The sequence below is a fragment of the Silurus aristotelis genome, assembly GCF_946808225.1.
Source record: "Silurus aristotelis genome assembly, chromosome: 18".
Taxonomy (NCBI): Eukaryota; Metazoa; Chordata; class Actinopteri; order Siluriformes; family Siluridae; genus Silurus; species Silurus aristotelis.
In genome coordinates, this window is record NC_139591.1 from 17663729 (window position 1) to 17684153 (window position 20425).

The window sequence follows — 20425 nt, forward strand, 5'->3', positions numbered from 1 at the left end:
CCAACACACACCCACATATCTATCCATAAAAGCCCTCAGGATGCAATCGGATGTGTGTTTGTGTGAGATAAAGGCTTGGCTCACCACAGCTCATGAGCTGAGAGGTAGGATAGTTGGCACGTCCTGCTCTGACAAGCAGCATCATTGACTGTAGAGAGTGAGAAAGAAAGAAAAAAGAAAGGAAGTGAGAGAGAGAGAGAGAGAGAGAGAGAGAGAGAGAGAGAGAGAGAGAGAGAGAGAGAGAGAGAGAGAAAATAATAGCATCCCGTGTTCCATTTATTTTTTATTCTTTTTTTGTACTAATCTGCAGCATTACAAGTGACTTACTGAGATTGTCAGCGACAAAACGCTCCGTTTCTGACAGCTGAAAAACTCCAAATGACTTAATTATGTCATTTGTCTGTAAATGAGTTCATAACACAGTGACTGTATCAACTCACCGTTCCCATTTTTATTTTCCATTACCTCAGCTCATCTCATTACTCATCATGGTAACACGTACGCTCGGATCCATATTTGTGGTGTAACTGCTCTGAGTGTGTGTTCATTTTATTAAAACAGCTACACTAAAAGGCATAGTGTCTGGTAATGTGCTGAGCACCGCATGCCAAGAGTAGCCTAATTTTCAGGATGGCTGTTATCAAGCCTTCGATGCAGCAAAACTAATAAGCCTGTGCGAGCTACTTTGCCAAGCTGACGCTGCAGAAATGAACAATTTACACTCACACAGGGGGCAGTAGACTCGATTCAGGAGCCACATGGGGCATCAGGCAAAGACAAAGAAAAACGTGAGAGAGAAAGAGAGAGAGGTGGAATGGATAACTTTGGTAAGATTGGGCGTGTTTTTCATTCTTGCATAGTTCAAATTTTATTTATTAAATGCTACATTTCTACCAGCTTATTATCAAGTTTAAATCCTGTCCAAAAAAATTCTAAATCTCTTCCCAGAAGAGTGGAGGTTATTAAACAGTAACAGCAAATGAGGCTTAAGTATGGAATGGGATGTTCTAAAAGCACATACAAATCTTAATTGTCCATACAGTGTATTTCAATTTTAGGACAAAAATATATACTTTTAGTTCTAGTAATGCTGTAAAAGTGTAACTAGACATTTTTATTCCACTTTTTACACTTTGCAAACTCTGCAATATTTGTATTTTTTCCTTTTGTATGTTTATAAGATGTCTCATCTTCTCTGCAGTTTTCTCAGAGGACAGATCTCTTATCTTATATGTGAAGCGGTTTGGCTTCAAATCACAAGAAGACGCCACTTTATCTCGCTTCCAGTATTGCATGCACACACACACACACACACACACACACACACACACACACACAAACGCACACACACACACACACACACACACACACACACACACACACACAAACGCACACACACACACACACACACACACACACACAGAGCATTGTGTATTTATTTAACTGTTTCTCGGTAAAAAGCGATGCTGTGATTCATTTGCATTCATGACTCATTTCGGAGCAGCGTGTGTAAACGTTAAAGTGAGGAAGGTGTTTTTGTCAGGGCTGATTTGCAAAATCGTTATGTAAGCAAACACCCTATATCACCTGTACTGCTTGTATTTGGTATTAGGTGGTCTGTTAAATGTTGATTGGATTGATTTTTACCTCATCATCCATCTGTCCACTTTGGGAGGTCTTTGCTATAATACCCTTAGAGAGCACTTGACCACGCTGTACAGCTCTATGCTCAACTCTACACTGAGGTACGTGTGACATTGAGAAATCGTGCCCTCGTTGTGTCAGGCAAATATGTGTTATATTAATAAGAAAATTATAAAACACCAGAGAAAATTTATCAAATTCTGGCTTGGTAGAAGTAACGTCAGATCATCACCCTTATCTTGCCATTCATTCATTTATTTCAGTTCAGTTCAATTCAATTCAATTTATCTCAATTTAATGTTATTTGTATAGCGCTTTCAAACAAAGGACATTTTCGCCAAAACAACTTTACAGATGTTAATTGATTACGAATATAACTTTTAAATATACAAGGCGTGTTCAAGTCAAACCAGGACTTTTATGTTTATAAAATAAAAGAACAAATTTCAAGAAGGGGAAACTTCCCTGCCACATTTATACACTTATCCCAAAATAATGTAAAGATTCAGCATAGAAAGGTTTGTCATTACGCCTCAACCATCCTAGGACGGCTTACTTCTTGCTTCACTTCGTCATCAGGGAACCATCACGAGCAGGATCTTCACTGACGGACATACAGCTTCTTTGAACGTTAATACTATTCAAATGTATAACTGTGGCTGAGCGTCTCATCATAGGGCTGTGCCTCAAGTCTTCTGTAGATATCTGAGGGTTTTATGCTTTCGTTCACAAGAAACTTCATCACCACACATTGTTCCGTGCACGCACTAACACTGCTGTATGTTATATTGATTAACCGTCTCTGGACTGGCCACGTGAAAATTAGTAAAACCACTTACTACTGCGTATATAGTACCGCACACCTATACCTGTAAAATTAAAAGTATCCGTTTGACTTGGATGCCCTCATATAACTCGATTCCTATAAGTGTATCTTTTGTAAGTTTATCCCTAATGAGCGTTCCAGTGGCAACAATGGCAAGGAAAATTTCTCTAAGATTGCAGGAGGAAGAAATCTTGAGAGAAACCAGTCTCAAAACGGAACGCATTCTCATCTAGGTAGCACCGAACATACTTTTATTATAGTTCCATCATTGTTAAGGTTCCTTAACTCCGCTATGCTAAATGTTTACTATTACTGTTTACTGTCTACGCACCATTTGTCCATAGTAACAACTACTGTGTATGTCGAAGAATGACAATAAAGCTTGATTTGAATTGAATTGAATTGAGCTGAGTTGAGTAACTGTTCACTTCTGAAAGTTTTCTATAACCTCAAAACTGTTTTTATTCCATATACATTTGTATAGAATGCAACACAATATGCTTTTTTTGTTGTGGAATTACTGAAAAGTTCTTCGTCCCCGTGCATTTCTGGTAACTATAGCAACAATATAAGAAAAAGCTGTTTAGCATAAATCTTTAATTTCTGGTACTATTTTGATAATTTATAGGAATGTAATGTTGGGAGACTGAACGAAAGAGGTCTCTAGGAGTCTCTCGGAAAGCACTGCGTTTCATTTTTCACCTCTGAATTCATTACAAAAACACAGAATCACCTGCGCATCAGGGAACTAAAACGCTCTTGATCTATATTGTCAAATGCTGACGGGATTCCTGCTGTGTGGAAAAGGCAGCCGAGACATCAGAGTGCCAGGGGGGTGTGTGTGTGGGGGGGAGCGCTGCCCATAATGCCAGCTCAGGAGGAACTTTCTCAAATACACAGCAGAAGGTCCGTTAGAGAGCCATGAAAGGGCTTCGGATAAAAGAGAGAGAGGGAGGTAGACAAATACAAAAGAAAAGCTGTCAGCACCAAGAAGTTTAATAAGACAGGAATCAGGCAAGTTTGGACTTATGATCTGTTTTGAAACAGACCACAGGCTATACATCAGTCCGTGGCTCTCTCTCTGGCCTTTCGCAATTACACCGAGATCGCTTTATTTCTTCAGAGAGAGCTGGAAGTCCTTGGTCAGCCGTCAGTGCACCGATTCTTAATCACCGGCCTTGAGTAAATGTTGCACGCTCTAAAGATATTTTAATGACCTGCCTTGTGCCTACGAAGCACGCAAGGGGGAGAAAAGGTGGTTAATTGAAGTGTCACTCAGCGCTGTATCTTCCTCCTCCTCTTCCTCCTCCTGCAGGAACAATCCCTTCGAGTTGGTGCTTTCAGAGAGAAGACGCTGACACAACAACCTGCTGTACCGACAGAAGTAAGGATTAAAACACGCCTCAGGTTGTGCTTCGATAGGAAAATCATCAGCAAAATGTGTGTATGTGTGGTTGGGGGGGGTGATGAAGTGGAGTTACTGGTACCAACCTAAAGCTGATCAAAATGCCACCACTTAGATAGAAAATTTATTATATATATTGTTATAGAATGCAATATTTTATTCATTTATAGTTTATCTATAGATACCTATGTTTTGTGTACATTGTAGAAACGCTAATTATGTGACATGCTGATACAAATGACTGGCACTGGAGTCTCCTTCCATTAATATTAAATATACATCTTCTTCATGTCCCATTGAAATCAACTATAGTTCATTATAGATATATAGTTATATAACTATAGTTACTATAGAAACAATGGCATCAGTATATGAGTATTCAAATAAGCCATGTGCTTGCAACTGCACTACTGTAGAAGCTGCTACTGTATGTCATAAGTCAATACCTTTTGACTAATCAGAGTACAAAATATTAAATATGAGAGAGAAAAACAGAGAGAGAGAAAAAGAGAGAAAAAAGGAAGAGTGAGCCAACGTTTACAGATTAATTTTAATAAATGTTTACAGCTGCTACTGCATAAGTGAAAGCAGGAACTTTTCTGGATGTCCCACAACATTGATTAATTAATTCATTCATTTATTCATTTTCTCCCGTTTATCCGTAATTCGGGTCGCAGGGGCAGCAGTCTAAGCAGGCCCCCGCCTTCGACTGCTGCCCAATCCTCACAGCACCGTCCCTTACGGTCCCTTCTGCAGGTGGTGAGCCCACGGGAAGGCGGCCCCACGTCACTCCGACGTCACGGACATTGATATTTCCCTCGTAAGGGACCCCCGGAGCATAGAGGGTTAAGGGCCTTGCTCAAGGGCCCAAGAGTGGCAGCTTGGCGATACCGGGGCTTGAACCCCAGACCTTCCGATCCGCAACCCAGCGACTTAACCGCTGGAGCCACCACTTAACATTAAATGTAACCATAAATAATAAAAAGCGAATATTTGAGACTTTTCTAGAGGCTTAATACAATATTTAATCTCACCTGAGTAAAACGTTATAATAAAGTCGGAAGGATCCGATATTTGTCATTTGAGATTATGATACAGTAGACTGTGCTTGAAAATCTACTTAAAAATCTACTAATTGAATCAACACATGGTTAATTTATATACACGGGTTTCCGCTGTAGATTATGTGGACAAACTTAGACAGACATCTGACTTTTCCAGCCATATGTGGTTCTTCCCCAAAATGTTAGCACAAACTTGGAGACACCGAATCGTATCATTACACACGGTAGCATTACATTTTCCCTTCACTTGAACGAGGAGACCCAAACCTGTTCCAGCATGATAATGCTCCTGAGCACAAAGCTCATGGTTTACATGGACTGCAGAAGAAGATTGTGAATGGTCTGCTATAGAGCTCTGTCCTCAACCCTACTGAAGACTGGATGAACTGAAACCCTGACTGCACCCCAGGTCTCCTTAACCTAATCAGTACCTGACTACTAAAACCCGTATGGCTAAATGAGCACAAATCTCTTCAAGCACAATCCAAAATCTAGAAGAGTGGAAATTATAATAGTAGCTAATAAAAACAAAATGTAAAATGGAATTTTCAAAAGGCACATCATTTTTTGGTCAGGTGTCCACAAACCTTTGCCTGCATAGTTTTTTATTTTTTAAAGTTCTAGATTTGTGTGTAAATGACAAAAGCAGAAGGACTTCCTTAGAGCAGGAGAATCAGTGTTCCCCATAATCCTCCTTGTTTTAATGTTATTTTTCGACACACCTTGAGTGCACCTCGAGATATTTCAGCTTCCATATCCTCATGTCTTTGTGAGAGCTGAATGTCTGCCAGCTGCTTGCATAAATTAGCTGATCTGCAAACATACTGTTTGTGAACCACATCCTCTTGCTCACTTGTATGCAACTCTCCACAGACGTTGCTCTGTTGCTTGTCAAACGTGAGGATTTAACAGACTCTTCAGTCAGAAGCAGTGTTCGAATTGGGGGGGGGGGGGTGCTGGGAGAATCTGGGGAAGATTCCCCCATAAGCCATTATGGACCCCCCATGACAAGTAAAAAAATTGACTTAGCGGGGTCCCCAAGATTATTTTAGTAAATAGTATATGAATTACACAACAACTGGGGACCCCCCATAAGACTCAATTCGAGCACTGGTCAGAAGGCCTTTTTTTGTTTGGGGTGGTGTTTATATAAATGTAATGTTATATATTAAAGTTGTGGTGGGGTTTTGTGTATATATAAAAATGGTATTCATGAATAATTATTTTATCAATAATAATATCTTTAACCTGGATTATACATTTTAAATAAATGTCGTATCGGTAATGCCTGTACTTGTAATTCATTATTACAAATGAATGAATCTGAATAAAGACCCTCCAGATAATAATTCTATAAAGAAAATGCACATGAGCTACATGGAGACGTGGAAAAGTTTATCTGGCTCAATTTAAAAAGAGAAAAAAGAAAAACGACGGCGCAAAAGAGGTGATGAAAATGCATTTCCCCCTTCAATTCGATGAGATTGTGGCATTTTGTCCAGGTGTGAAAACAGGGGTCAATTAAACGCACTTACGTTGTGAGTGCGCGTGCGCACACTCGCACGCACACCTGCCGGCTTTATAAAACGTTTAAAAAATAGATGGGTAAATAATAACGATCGTGAAGAGGCGATTATTTTTCTCTTCAGAATGATAGCAGATAGATTTTTCGGGTAGAAAAGAAATCTTGGACCGAAGTGAATGAATGGATGGAGAGAGTGGTGGAGAGATGGTGTTGGAAGTGGATGGAAAGACTTCCTAAATGTCTTTAAATTTAGAAAAAAAAAAAAATAATAAACTGATATATGTGCATGCATTATGTTTCTCAAGCTTTGAAGGCGTCGCTCTTCATTTTGAAGAAATACTTAAAACAGAAGGGTTTTTATTTCTTCCTTTTAACCGGCGGCGCGCGAACGCGCACCCTCCCTCCATCCCTCCCTACTTTCTTCCTGTACCCCGAACTCTATTTAGGTCCCGCGCTTCAACTTCGGTGTTACCCCACCGCCCCCCACCCCATGCGCGCACTCGCGCCCCTGAGTTACGATCCCGCATCTGCGCGCGGCCGCTGAACACCACCTCTCCCCGCGTGCGCCTCAATCTAGCGCTCCTTCAACGCGCGCACGCGCGCCCGCAGCTCGACTCTATTTCCTCTGCTCTCCTCTCTTCATCTCTCATCTCCACTCCTATCTTCATCCCTCCTCGCTCCATCTCTCCGTTTTTCTCCTGTCTTTATCTCTCTTCATCTCTCCACAGCTCTCCACTCCTCCGCTGTGTTTGCGCGTCTCCGGTTTTTCTTGTCCGAGCGCGCGAGAAGTGGGGCAGCGAGAGGAGTGACGGAGCGCGTGGGGCGCATCCTGGCCGCGTGACACACACACACACACACACACACACACCACGCGCGCACAAGGCGCGCGCGCGCCCACCCAAGCGTGATTTCGACTGGAAGATCAGAACATAAACACTGGACGAGTTTTTTTTTTCTTCTTTCCTTTTTCCCCCCTGCGAAAATCGGAAACTCAACTCCGAGACTCCTGATCAGCTCGTGCTTCATCTCCAAAAGAAGAAGAAGAGGAGATGTTCCCTCAATTCGCTTTCATTTCCCTGCTGGTTTTCTGTGTCTCAGGTTTCGGTGAGTGCATGGACACTTTCTTCATCCAGCATACAACCCGTAGCTTTGGTGTGTGTTTTCTTTCTGAGAGGTTTGTATGTGTGTGTGTATGCGTGCGAGAGCGTGCTTGCTCCCGTTTGCGCGAGCGCGAGCTCGTACAATCTCTTGTCTCCGAGCCGAAAGGGAAAGTGCTTTGGAATGCAAAGGATAGAGTTCACGAGCTTGGATGCAGGGCTGAATTTGTGCATTTGACAGACACGAAGTAGAACCCCAGTGCATGTCCATGTCACACCTTCCATCCATCACACATAATTCTGAAATGCTCATCAGATCCAGCAGGTCCAGGTTCAGCTTCATGTGAGTGCATTGCACTTCATGTTCATTCACATATCCGGTTTCAGTGTTATGTAGGCTGTAGTTTGTGCAGCAGATCCATCAGCACTCATTTCCTACCTCGGATATCCTGGTTCGATCGTTTGAAGCTCAAGTTGCTGTATGTGCATCTTCATCTCCACGGTTTCCTCCGAAAACATACATGTTTCTTCTGTATTTGTGTGTAAATGTGCGCATGATGAGCTTTCTGGATGGAATTCTCTGGATCTGTCTGATCAGGAGAAAGTGCAGGTTCCTGACTAATGAGTTGAAGATTCAGATCCAGATATCAGAAAGAAAGGAATCCGAACCACACACAGTTCAGCCTGATCTTATATTCAAGAACTTTCCTGTATAATAATTGGTGTGTGTGTGTGTGTGTGTGTGTGTGTGTGTGTGTGTGTGTGTGTGTGCGTGTGTTTATTTGGCCTAACAAGTTAATCGGGTCAGTTCTTCATCTGGGGTGAGACAAATGAAACCCTTAGTCTCAGTGGCTGCGTGCACATACACACTCACACACACACACACACACACACACACACACACACACACACACACACACACACACACACATACACACACACACATTTAAAATCTCCATATATACACCATATGCATACACAACACAGATACTCAACATACACACATCAAAATATCCGTATATACAAAACCCATACACAAGGCACAGATTCAACACACACACACACACACACACACACACACACACACACACACACACACACACACACACAATTTTATTATACATATGCTCAGTGATGTGCAGTCTTTATATCACAAGTAGACGTTTCTAAAATGATAATGAATCACAATCTCATTCCCAACTCCACAGAACTCCACATTCCAAACATTTCAAACCTCCTGCTACTTTTTTTTTATCCTCAATAGCCTTAAAAAACCCTTTATCTGCATTTGCTTTTGCTCTCCTTTCAATGATATATCCATTATACAGACTCAGTGTGTACTATAGCAGGAGCAAACCCAATTAAGCTGGAGCGCAGCCGAAAGTCCTAATTTGAACCTGAAATGCGCAATAAAGCTTTTAACGTCGCCGTCGTCCGCAGCCTCTCAGGAGCCTCAGGAGCCCTGGATCAAATCTTCACAGAACGCTTTTATTGCAGTGGCTTTACGAGTGTGTACACGCAAAGGTGTTCAGGCTAACAGGAAAGGTTTTATTTCCTTTTCTCACTCTCGGGATAATGTGCGTATGGGATGGGACAAAATTAGTGATTTGGTCGGAAATGGCAAACTTTTGTGGATTGCACTGGTTGGGAGCAAGAGGGTGGCAATTTGTCTTACAGAACTTTTTATTTATTTATTTGTATTCATTTTCTTTTCTTTCTTCCTTCTCTCTCTCTCTCTTTCTTTCTTTCTTTCTTTCTTTCTTTCTTTCTTTCTTTCTTTCTTTCTTTCTTTCTTTCTTTCTTTCTTTCGGCATGTAATCCAAATATAAAAATAATCAGACAATTTGTGGACTCTGTAGCAATCTGGCAAAGGAAGGAAGGAAGGAAGGAAGGAAGGAAGGAAGGAAAGAAAGAAAGAAAGAAAGAAAGAAAGAAAGAAAGAAAGAAAGAAAGGAAGGAAGGAAGGAAGGAAAGAAGGAAAGAAGGAAGGAAGGAAGGAGAGATACAGTAGGTAAAGAAAGAAAAGAGCAAGACGAATGCAATAAAGACAAAGAGGGTGAGATGAAGGAAGGAAGGAAGGAAGGAAGGAAGGAAGGAAGGAAGGAAGGAAGGAAGGAAGAAAGGAAGGAAGGAGGGAAGAAAGGAAGGAAGGAAGGAGAGAGATACAGTAGGTAAAGAAAGAAAAGAGCGAGACTAATGCAATAAAGACAAAGAGAGTGGGATGAAGGAAGGAAGGAAGGAAGGAAGGAGGAAAGAAAGAAAGAAAGAAAGAAAGAAAGAAAGAAAGAAAGAAAGAAAGAAAGAAAGAAAGAAAGAAAGAGAGAAAGAAAGAAAGAAAGAAAGAAAGAAAGAAAGAAAGAAAGGAAGGAAGGAAGGAAGGAAGGAAGGAAGGAAGGAGATATAGTAGGTAAAGAAAGAAAAGAGCGAGACGTATGCAATAAAGACAAAGAGGGTGGGATGTATGGCAAAGATTTACTGGAAGGAAGGAAGGAAAGAAGGAAGGAAGGAAGGAAGGAAGGAAGGAAGGAAGGAAGGAAGGAAGGAAGGAAGGAAGGAAGGAAGGAAGGAAGGAAGGAAAACACTAATTGGCTTCCACACTTTTTATTTGTACTATTTTTAACTAGTAACACAAATTTTTACTCTGGTTTAATTTTCTCATCATATTATTTAGTTTCACATCATTAACTGGAATCATCACACTTCACAGAGGCAGTCCCTTTTTCTAACTTGTCGCTAGTGTCAGGACCAGATTGCTAACTAGCTAGAAGGAGCACTAAAGCGACGATGCAAAATTAAAGTAGCAAAAGCAATATATTTTTCATCACCTTTAGCTCTTTTTAAGCTATTCTCGGTCCTTCCTTATTTCCTCAGTTTCTCTGCCAGCTGAGTTGGCATTTCTGCTGCTGTAGAAAACTCTGGAAAAAAACCCTGTATAACTGCACCTAAGCTAATGGCCCATAAGATAACAACTGCGATGTAAATATATTTAGAAAGATGACGCTAATGAGCAAGTGTTAAATATATATATATATATATATATATATATATATATGAATATGTTTTGTTATCAGTTAACATATTTCACATAGTGTATTTAACTAAATTAGCTATTCTAAATGTTAATTTATTATATTTGTATTACTTATATTAATACTTACTATATAAAACAATCTGTTCTTGACAAGCCTTAAAAAAGTGTCCTTGCTTGTGTAGATTTGTGCATTCAGCCACAAGGGTGTTAGTAAAATCAGGTATTGATGTATGGTGAGGTTCCAATTCATTCCAGAGAGTTCTAAAGCAGGCCACTCAAGATCTTCCCCTCCAACCCATGTGAAGCATAGCGTCAAAGAGCTGGCTTTGCACACAGAGGCATTGTCATGCTGAAACAGGTCTGGACAGGGGTGCACACACTTTTTCAGCATGTAAGCTACTTATAAAATGAAGTCAAAATGATCTACCTACTATAACAATGCAAAACATATTTATTTCTATGTTTATGTATTTATATTGCACAATATAAAAAATGTTTGTTATTACCTCACTCTGATGACTTGCACCGAACAAAATCAGCCAGGGATCCATAGACAGTAGCTGCAGATGAGGCAAACGAATATGACATTGTGTAAATTCCATTCAGTATGGAAGTGGTAGGTATTTGGCTTCTTACTTGGTCCAGCTCCCTCACTCATTTTTACCCTTTTCTAAGTGTAAAAGAAATTAATTGGAGGCTAACCAGGCAACTCGGTAGCTTGCTAGAGTTTTGCCGCACTTGGCGCGCTTGTACACGCATGCGTGGTGACCCATGTGTCAGAAAAGATCAGATGTCAGACTGGCGTGGTGTGCGATCTACCCACACTACCTTTGCGATCGATAGATCACGATCAACGTATTGGGTTTGGGTCTCCTAGTTGGAGTGAAGCGCATCCAAAGACACCATACACAGTTGCCTCCAACTTTGTAATAACAGTTCAGGGAAGATCAACATACGACTGGATGCGTCAGGTTTCCCAATAGATTTGATTATGTAGTATGTGCTTTTAGCTTTAGATTAATCAGCGGCCTCCATGGTGTTTTCTGCCCTTTTCTAACTCGAACACACACAGCCTGTGATTGTTAGTGATTGAAACAACATTAGGTATGTACTTTCTGAGCTCTTTAACCTTTCCTGTTCAAGGCTCTTTTTGAATGAACAGACGTTATAATGGGGCTGAGACATTAGGAAAAAACATTTCCTCGAAAACGACATAGACCCTTTGCTTTAAACTCAAACAGCGGATAATACAACTAAAATAGCTGAAAAAGCTGTAAAGATGTTCCATTAAGAAGCTCCATAGCTCTTAACACACACATGAATCATTACTTGACCCTATTAGGGTCTTTTTTAAAAGCTCTTTGAAGGATTTTCTTGTTCTCACGATACGTGCATTGGCGCATATAAGAACGTTACAAACTGCACATTGGTAGATTGATGTAGATTACCAGAAATACTTTGGATTACTGGACGGAAATAAGGACAATGATAATGAATATTTATTTTTATCATAAATAAAAACAGAGGTGGAAGAAGTGTAACGACGGCTACGTTTGGATCAGTCGGACCTAGCATGCGCTGTTTGCAGCTCCCGCACACATTTCTCAATGGCCTATTCATCCTGGCCAGGGCAAGTCTCACTTTTCTTACTCCATACTTCCTTTTCTTTCATTTATGTCCATGTGTGTGTGTGTGTGATACATTTGAAATGGCAACGAATCGAAATGCATAAGAGCACCACATGTATTTGGAGGCTTTCCAATGCTTTCAGGTCCGCCGCGGAATAAAAAAACAGTGTATGCGAGCCCGGCACTTAAAGGCATTATGAAAAGCTATCAGGTACTCCTGACCCAATGCTCTGTGTCTCCACAAACCTCCTGGGGAGGATTTATTTCCCCCTTTTCTTTTCACCAGCTCCCAAATCCTTGTGTTACAGACTGAAACGGCCGGGTTTATTTAGCATCTGCTGACAGCACAATGTGAGCATTGTGGCTGGAGAAACATGAGCGCAGGACTTGTTTGTGTGATCCGACACATCTTTCAGGCACCGCGTCCTCCATCCCAGCCTTTTATCTGTGCCGTGGCCGTGCTTTGGGCCGTGCACGGGCAGAAACCAGACACACTGTTGTTGTTTTTTTTTTTCGAAATGAAAATGGATGGACTATGGAAAGGATCTCTTTCTCTCTCTCTCTCTCTCTCTCTCTCTCTCTCTCTCTCTCTCTCTCTCTCTCTCTTTCTCTTTTTCTTCCTATCTCTTTCTTTCTCCCTCCCCTGTCTGCAAATGCCACATTTCTTTTTCTCTATCTATAGACCCCATGGCGTTTCCTCGGTCTTTCTTTCACCTCTTTCTCTCTGTTTTTCTGACTCTTTGTCACTCTTTGTGCCGACCCATCTCTCTTTCATCCCTCCCTCACTCTCTCTCTCTCTCTCTCTCTCTCTCTCTCTCTCTCTCTCTCTCTCTCTCTTTCTCTCTCTCTCTTTCTTCATCTCTCTTCTTTCTCTCTCTGCAAAACTCTCCAAAATCTCTTTCTCTTAAGCCCACACTGTTTCTCCCTCCCTCTGTCTTTCTCTCTATCTCTCTACAAACTCATAGCGCTCTTTTTTCTTTTTTTACTCCCCCCCCCCCCTCTCTCTCTCTCTCTCTCTCTCTGTTTGGACCCATATTTCTTTCTCTATCTCGCATTGTCACTATTTTTTTTTCTGTTCAGACACATCTTTCTCTTTTTCTCTCTCTCTCTCTCTCTCTCTCTCTCTCTCTCTCTCTCTCTCTCTCCTCTCTCTCTCTCTCACTCACTCTTCTTCGGCAAACCCATGGCTCTCTCTATTTCTTTTTCTCTCGGTTTTTGTTTGGACCCATATCTGGCTTTGTCACTTTCTCTTTTTCTGTGCAGACCCATCTTTTCCCCACTTTCTTGCATTCTCTCTCCTCCATCTCTCTCTCTCTCTCTCTCTCTCTCTCTCTCTCTCTCTCTCTCTCTCTCTCTCTCTCTCTCTCTCTTCTCACTCTCTTTCTCTCTCTCCCTGTGATCTGCAATCACAACTTGATGTCCTAAGCATAGCCAGAGAGGCAGCGCCGGATTGAATTTCCTGGCATCTCCTTATGAAGCTCTCTGATTGCTGCTGAGTTCCTGAAGGGATTGTGTTAACTGCTTAAGTGTCAGAAGAAAAAATAAATATATAAAATAAAAGCGCCAGCGTTGACAGCACTGCTTCTCCGCCTTTTCAGTTCCTCAGCCCACGCAGCAAAAAAATGCCGTAGATGAGATGATGTCAACGTCCTCACTGACAATTAAAGCAGGCATTTATCGGACACGTAGCTGTAGCCAAGGCTGCCAAAATGCCATTGGTGTTTTCTCCTTTTTTTATTTTTATTCTCAGTTATTTTTATTAGGAATTTGATAAAAATTTTGTAAACAAATTCACAACGCCATTCCAATTGTTACAGTGAAAACATCATGGCCTTCGAGAGTACATGCATTTAATCTTTAATATGTATGATAAACACTCTGTGTCACGTTGTTGGAAGGAAATAATCATTTTAATGATAGCATGATAAAGCACTCCCTGTTACCACCTTTTATTTCACTTACATCCCAGCAAATTGCTAACGACTGCAACTTTTATCCATTTAGAGTTACAGTTGATGATGTGAAACAGTTATTGAACAAGTTAGTTAAAAAAGATCAAAAGCATAATAAACTCCTCTGTCGTAAAAAAAAAAATTGAGCAAGTATAATGGATAGACAGAAATACCTGACTTTTCCAGCCATATGTGCTTTTTTTCCCCAAACTATTGACACAAAGTTAAAAACACAATTGTACAGGATGTCTTTGGATGTGGTACAATAAAATTGTCCCATAGCTTGAACTAGCAGCCCCCAACTTGTTCCAGCAAGTGGCCTAGCCTACAGTAGAATCTTGAAAAAAGGTGATCAGTATGGGATAATATACTGCAATTTGCTAATATTAAAAAAAATACAGTACAGTACAGTATATACGAATGTGGCAAAGAGGGCATGCACGAGCACCGGTTTGCGAGTGGATGGCAGAGAAAAGTGAACTCTGGCATCTTACAAGAACATACAGTACTGGCAGCGTCCCAACATATCGTACGAAAATCAGAATGCATTTAAATTTGAATGAATTTATTTTCATTTCGCTATCGTTATTGTAAGATCGGACCATCGTAAATTGACGATAACTGTATTTAGAAATCAGGATTTTCGTTAACATTTAACAGTTCATTATAACAATGAATAAGAAGTGATAAAGAAAATTGATTAAGTTTAAATGCAGATGCCTAATAATCGTCTTAATTTGCAGCACAATCTGCCGAAGCAGATTCCTTTAAAAATGACAAAAAAATAGTTCTACTGACAAAGCCTCTGTGCACAAAGCCAGCTCCATGAAGATATGGTGTATATGAGTTGGAGTGGAAGATCTCCTGCTATAAAGTTCTGACCTCAGCCCTATTAAAGACCTTTATGACGAATTTTTAACGCTGACTGACCACATCAGTAATTGACTTTACTAACACCCGTGTGGCTCAATGAGCACAAACTTCCACAGGCACACTCCAAAAATCTAGTAGAACAATTTTTCAGAGTGAAGGTTATTATAACTGCTGATTTGGATTAAATACAGAACAGGATGTTCAAAAAGCCCATACAAATCTTATGGTCGAGGTGTCAACAAACTTTTGGCCATATAGTTTACATGCTGATACTGATCTTGGAGAATCCTATTTGCCTTGGTCAGCTAACTTTTTCCTGAAAATGATGCAAATGAATCCATGTTTTCTGCGTAGTGACACTTGAAGTACGCAGGTACAACACTTTCCCTTCACGCAATCCCCCCGGCCCTCTGAGACATCGCTGCTCACCGGCTCCTCTCTCCGTGTGTCTGCGGTTGTGTAATTTGAGCCCAGCCGAGACCGATTAGTCCATAAATAAGTCAGGAGAAAATAATAACGGAGGAGATATAGGAGCTCTACTCGGTGCAACCGGCACTCCATCTGAATCCTTTCGATTGAGAGAGAGAGAGAGAGAGAGAGAGAGAGAGAGAGAGAGAGAGAGAGACGATCTCAGCTGATTATGCCATGGGATAAATGGGCTCAAAGATTGACATGCAACCTAAATAAATACCAGCAACACCAGCCATCCAGTGAACATTATTGAATTTGGAGATCATTGGGTAACGACACCTTGAAGCTCCCTGTCAGTATTCGAGGTGTAAACGAGTCTTCAGGGCCCGAAATGCACTTGTTTCTCTTTGACACAAACTTTAGCACCACCTTTTCTGTCTTGTGCGTGTTCCCCACGTCTGTTCTACGCACGCAGGAATTCGATTGTTCATCAGCCCTAAGGGAGTGTTTTTTTTTCCCCCCACCGACATTAGAATGACTTTATTCGGCAGCTTTTGCGCTCTATATCGGGACCATGAATCAGCCTCGTTGCGTGTATAGTATTTGTCCTGCGTTTCATGCGGTTGTTATATGGTGTTTTTGCTGCCAGAGAGTTGAGAGAGTAAATAAGCCAGTAAATGTGCTGACAGCCTTGTTAAATCCTGCACAAGATGAGGCGAGGAAGGAAAGACATATTTCGTGTAGCGAGATGGGAGGCACTGTGAAGGATTTGGCTGCTGATCTGATAAGGGCTGCGGCGTCTCTGGGAATTGCGCGACAGAGCTTTAAATTATGGCCGGATCGACCCGGCTGTGCCTCTCTCCCTTTTTCTTTTGGTTCTCTTCATTTTGAAGCGGGACTGATTATGTGACGCAAGAGGCCCAAGTACAGTGATGGTGGCATTTCGAAGGGGGGGGTGAATGGGGGTTAGACCTGAGCACAGAGTGACAAGCACCAAGCTGGATGAATAGCATTCATTCAAATCAGTACTGCATCAAGAATCTCTTATCCTTATGAACACAAGGCAAATGGATCCAGACACTATTGTTTAGCAAAAAAATGAACAGGAGATTTCATGCTTTTTTTACAAAAACCAAATGCGAGAAACACAGTGGGGTTTGATGGCATATTGTGATGGAAACGTAAAAGCATCCTGCCATGGGAGCTTTGCATGCCGTTTTGGACTACAATAAAAAAATTCTCTAAAGGACCTCTTTAATAATGTTCTTGCAGCACAAAAAAAATAAAAATAATAATTTTCTCAGCAGAACAGAACGTTCTCAAATTAGAGAGGTCCATCGAGGTCAGATCAAGCAGCCTGGAGTTATGAGGTTTTCTGCTCACGAATAAGTTTCTGCTTGGAAAACGGGCGACAGTTTAAAGAACACTACACCATTATTCGACCTAATGTCTCCACAGCGTAACTCTAGCCATTATACGAGACCATAATTATGAACTTTGCGTACAAGCAAACCATCAAAAAAATCCAATTTACTCAAGGAGGCCAGACATGGTATGCTGTTCAAACAGAAAAAATAGGAGTTGATTATTTTCCACTAAAAATTTAATTTCCAATGTATTTAAGCATCAAAGCTTTATTTATTTAGTTTTTTACATACTACATATTGTAAAAACTTTTTGAAGTTATTTTTTTGTCATATCGCCCAGCTCTGTTTTGGACCAGACATTTTTATGTCTCTTTTCTCAGTCTGTGGAAATGCACTGGACAGACTATACCCATGCCAAATGACAGATGAATGGAAATAACCATATGAATACCAAACAATGAACGATTTGGACGTGATAAGGACTAGCACTGCCGAGCAAATAAATCAGACAGAAATAAAAACCATGACAATAAAAATTCCGATTTGTTTTCTCTCGCAATTCTGACTTTATTTCTCGCAATTCGGATTTTTTTTCGCCCAATCGTGCAGTGTGTGTAGTGCCAGAAAGATTTACACATTGAAAATGAAATAGTCTATAATCAATAGAATCGCATCGTATCAACCTAAGCCTCCGATCCCTGTAGAGAACTCTGTCTAGCAATCAGCTCTGGAGGAGACGGAACGAGATGAAGCAGAGGAGCCTCGTTTATACACCAACACTTCAGGCTGGCAACATGGGTAACGGTGGATGCACCAGAAATGTTGGATGCTTACAAGAAATAAAGTGAGAATAGCGGGGGAAAAAAAATTCAGAATTAAGAGAAATAAACTCAGCATTGTTAGAAAAGGCTCGAAATTGCGAGAAGAAATTCAGAATTAGGCAAAATAAAATTATGTGGTAAAAACAGGCTTTCAGGCCAAAGAAAACGACAGAAAGTTTGGAATCATTTTAAACTAAAACTTTAAGAAATTCCTCACATTAATTTGATTAAAAAAAATGTTGAGTAATCTTTGTCATTTTTTATTTATATATATTTGTATTTTCATTTTTAAGTAATTTACAATTGAATGCACTAAATGGGTTTAGTCTTCACATTTATTCTTATATGCAATTTTAGCAATAAAATGTAAATTTTTCTTAAAAGTAAACAAGCTACTTGTTCAGTTTAAGAGACTCGTCTTATTTTCTCTTGTATATTTTGTATTGCTCTTTACTAAAGAAAAAGTACTACTTATCTGATTACTCGATAAATCGTTGGAATAATCAATAGAATACACCATTACAAAAATAATCGATAGCTACAGCCCTAAATAATAATAACACATAAACGTATGAATTCCTCACTGTGTGCCAAGTATCTTGTCTTGAGAAAGTGTGTAGCCTGAAGGTCCTGCCCCAGCTTTCTTCCACCTCATAAACGGCACAATCTGTACATTCCTGCTTTCAGCGCCTATACAAATGGCCATGGCGCTATAAATTTAATCCTGGCACACTTATAATTCAATCAGCTGCATCCAGCGCACCACAAATCACACGGTCGAGAGCCTGGACGCATTCGCTTCTCCACATATTCGCTTGGCTGCAGACCAAATCTAAGCAAACCGGATCAAGCTCACGAGCGATGCAAGACCAAACAGAAAACATGTCACACCATATTTTCCACTAGGTTTTGGAGTGTACGTGAAGATTTGTGCTCATTCAGTCACAAGGACATTAGTAAAGTCAGGTCCTGATGTAGAGTGAGGAGGCCTGGGATACAGGCAGCAGAAGACTAAAGTACCACACGAATGATTTCTCACATCAAGTTGAGTAAAATATTTGGCTTGAAATGTAGTGTTAGTAATTTAGTGTTAAAGTAAACATCTTCCCAAATTGCAATTCTTCAGTAAAGTGCATATACAGTATGTGAAAAAGCTACTTAAGTATAGTAAAAAAATTACATTCACGTCATTAGTGTCCAACACTGGTAAACGGTATTAAAAAAATTGGTACCTCTGTGGTTAAGATTTTAGTCTCTTATAAGCTCATTATAGGCTCAAATATTTCTCAATTTCATCCCCAGGACTAGAACACATTTGTAGATTTGATTCAATACAATTTGCTTCTAGCTCACTTTTAAATGGACCCGCATTGATAATCCAGCTGGGACCGAATTTAAAAGTACAGTATGCCTGAAGTTTGTCTGGAATTTCCATTTTTGTAAATCGAAGGTGCACGCCCAGCGAGCTTGCTAATTACAAGTCTGCTGATTAGCGGAAAAAGTTCATCGCCTTCGTACTCGCTAATAAGAAACAAGGAACCGAGGACCGTAATGGTGGTGTCACCTCCAATTCCTGCCATTAAGCTGTCAGTCATCAGGAAACAATCTGTGATAAGTTAGCAGGCTTGTTAATTAGCTGGGTAATTCATCAGCCATTTTTATGTGCGCAGCAGGAAAACAGAGAAGTGCATGACTCTTGACTAGTTCACCTCTGAGTTCATTCATTTATATATATATATATATATATATATATATATATATATATATATATATATATATATATATATATATATATATATAAATCTCTCAAAAAACTAAACATGCTTTGTGGGTTAATCACTGAGTCACTTTCATTTAGAAATGTAATAACGAAGTGTAAACAAGTCTAGAGTTTGCCTCCAGAGGTCTTGGAACTCCTGCCTCCAGGATTTTTTTAACTGTTCTCTGACGATCAGTTAGCAATTCCCTACGCTACACTGTTAAGATCGAGGGTGTGTATAATATAATCACATTTTCGCACTGAAACTTTAAACCATCGCATCAACACAGACTGTTCTGATTCCTGCATTCCAATCAGAAAGTAGTCAGTAGCTCTATAGCACTTCTTTAAGCACAAAGGCCCCAATTCCTGCCGTGATCCCCCCAAGTGCACAGCACTTTTTGGATTTGTTTGAAGGTGTATAGTAAGGCACTTGTATTTAGCTGCGTGATGGAGCCAGGCGTGAGGCTTCTGTTTCAGCGCCTTAGGGTTCTTTCGAATGATTCTCATGGCACTGCTTTCAACCAGTGATGCCTGCGGGTTATTGGGAGTCGTGATAGTAGGTGAGTAGTGGTGGTGGTGGTGGTGGTGTGTGTGTGTGTGTGTGTGTGTGTGTGTGTGTGTGTGTGTGTGTGTGTGTGTGTGTGTGTGTGTGTGTGTGTGTGTGTGTGTGTGTGTGTGGTGGGTGGGTGGGTGGGTGGGTGTGTGTGTGTTTGGGGCATTCAGACACTTAGTAGTTTTAGACACTTACTTGGAACAACTACACACAGTATACATGCTACATATGAACAAACACACATAAGTAAAAAAAAAAAATTATTATTTGTTTTTTAATTTTTTATTTAATCTAAAAATAAAATACAGGTCCGGGTTATTCATTGTATTAGTTTAATATATTAACAATACAAAAAATACAAATAAATAAAATAATAAATTTGACATATAAATAAGTAAATAGATATTTGTATATTTCTTTTATTTATCATTCCTCTTCCAGGCTTTTTTTTTTTTTTTTTTTTTTA

At 40.2% G+C, this 20425-nt stretch overlaps 1 protein-coding gene across 3 annotated transcripts in view; it reads left to right on the forward strand.

Annotated features, from left to right (window-relative positions):
• Positions 1–6954: 6954 nt before the first annotated feature.
• The window catches only part of kirrel3a (kirre like nephrin family adhesion molecule 3a), a 140056-nt gene continuing 126585 nt past the window's right edge, over positions 6955–20425 (forward strand). Inside the window, exon 1 of one of the 3 annotated variants that reach the window (XM_083568530.1) lies at positions 6955–7568. In XM_083568530.1, coding sequence (XP_083424656.1) covers positions 7514–7568 — 55 coding nt within the window. In that variant the 5' untranslated portion in view covers positions 6955–7513. The remainder of the gene's footprint in view (positions 7569–20425) is intronic. The other 2 variants (XM_083568532.1, XM_083568531.1) reach the window with 2 other exon arrangements.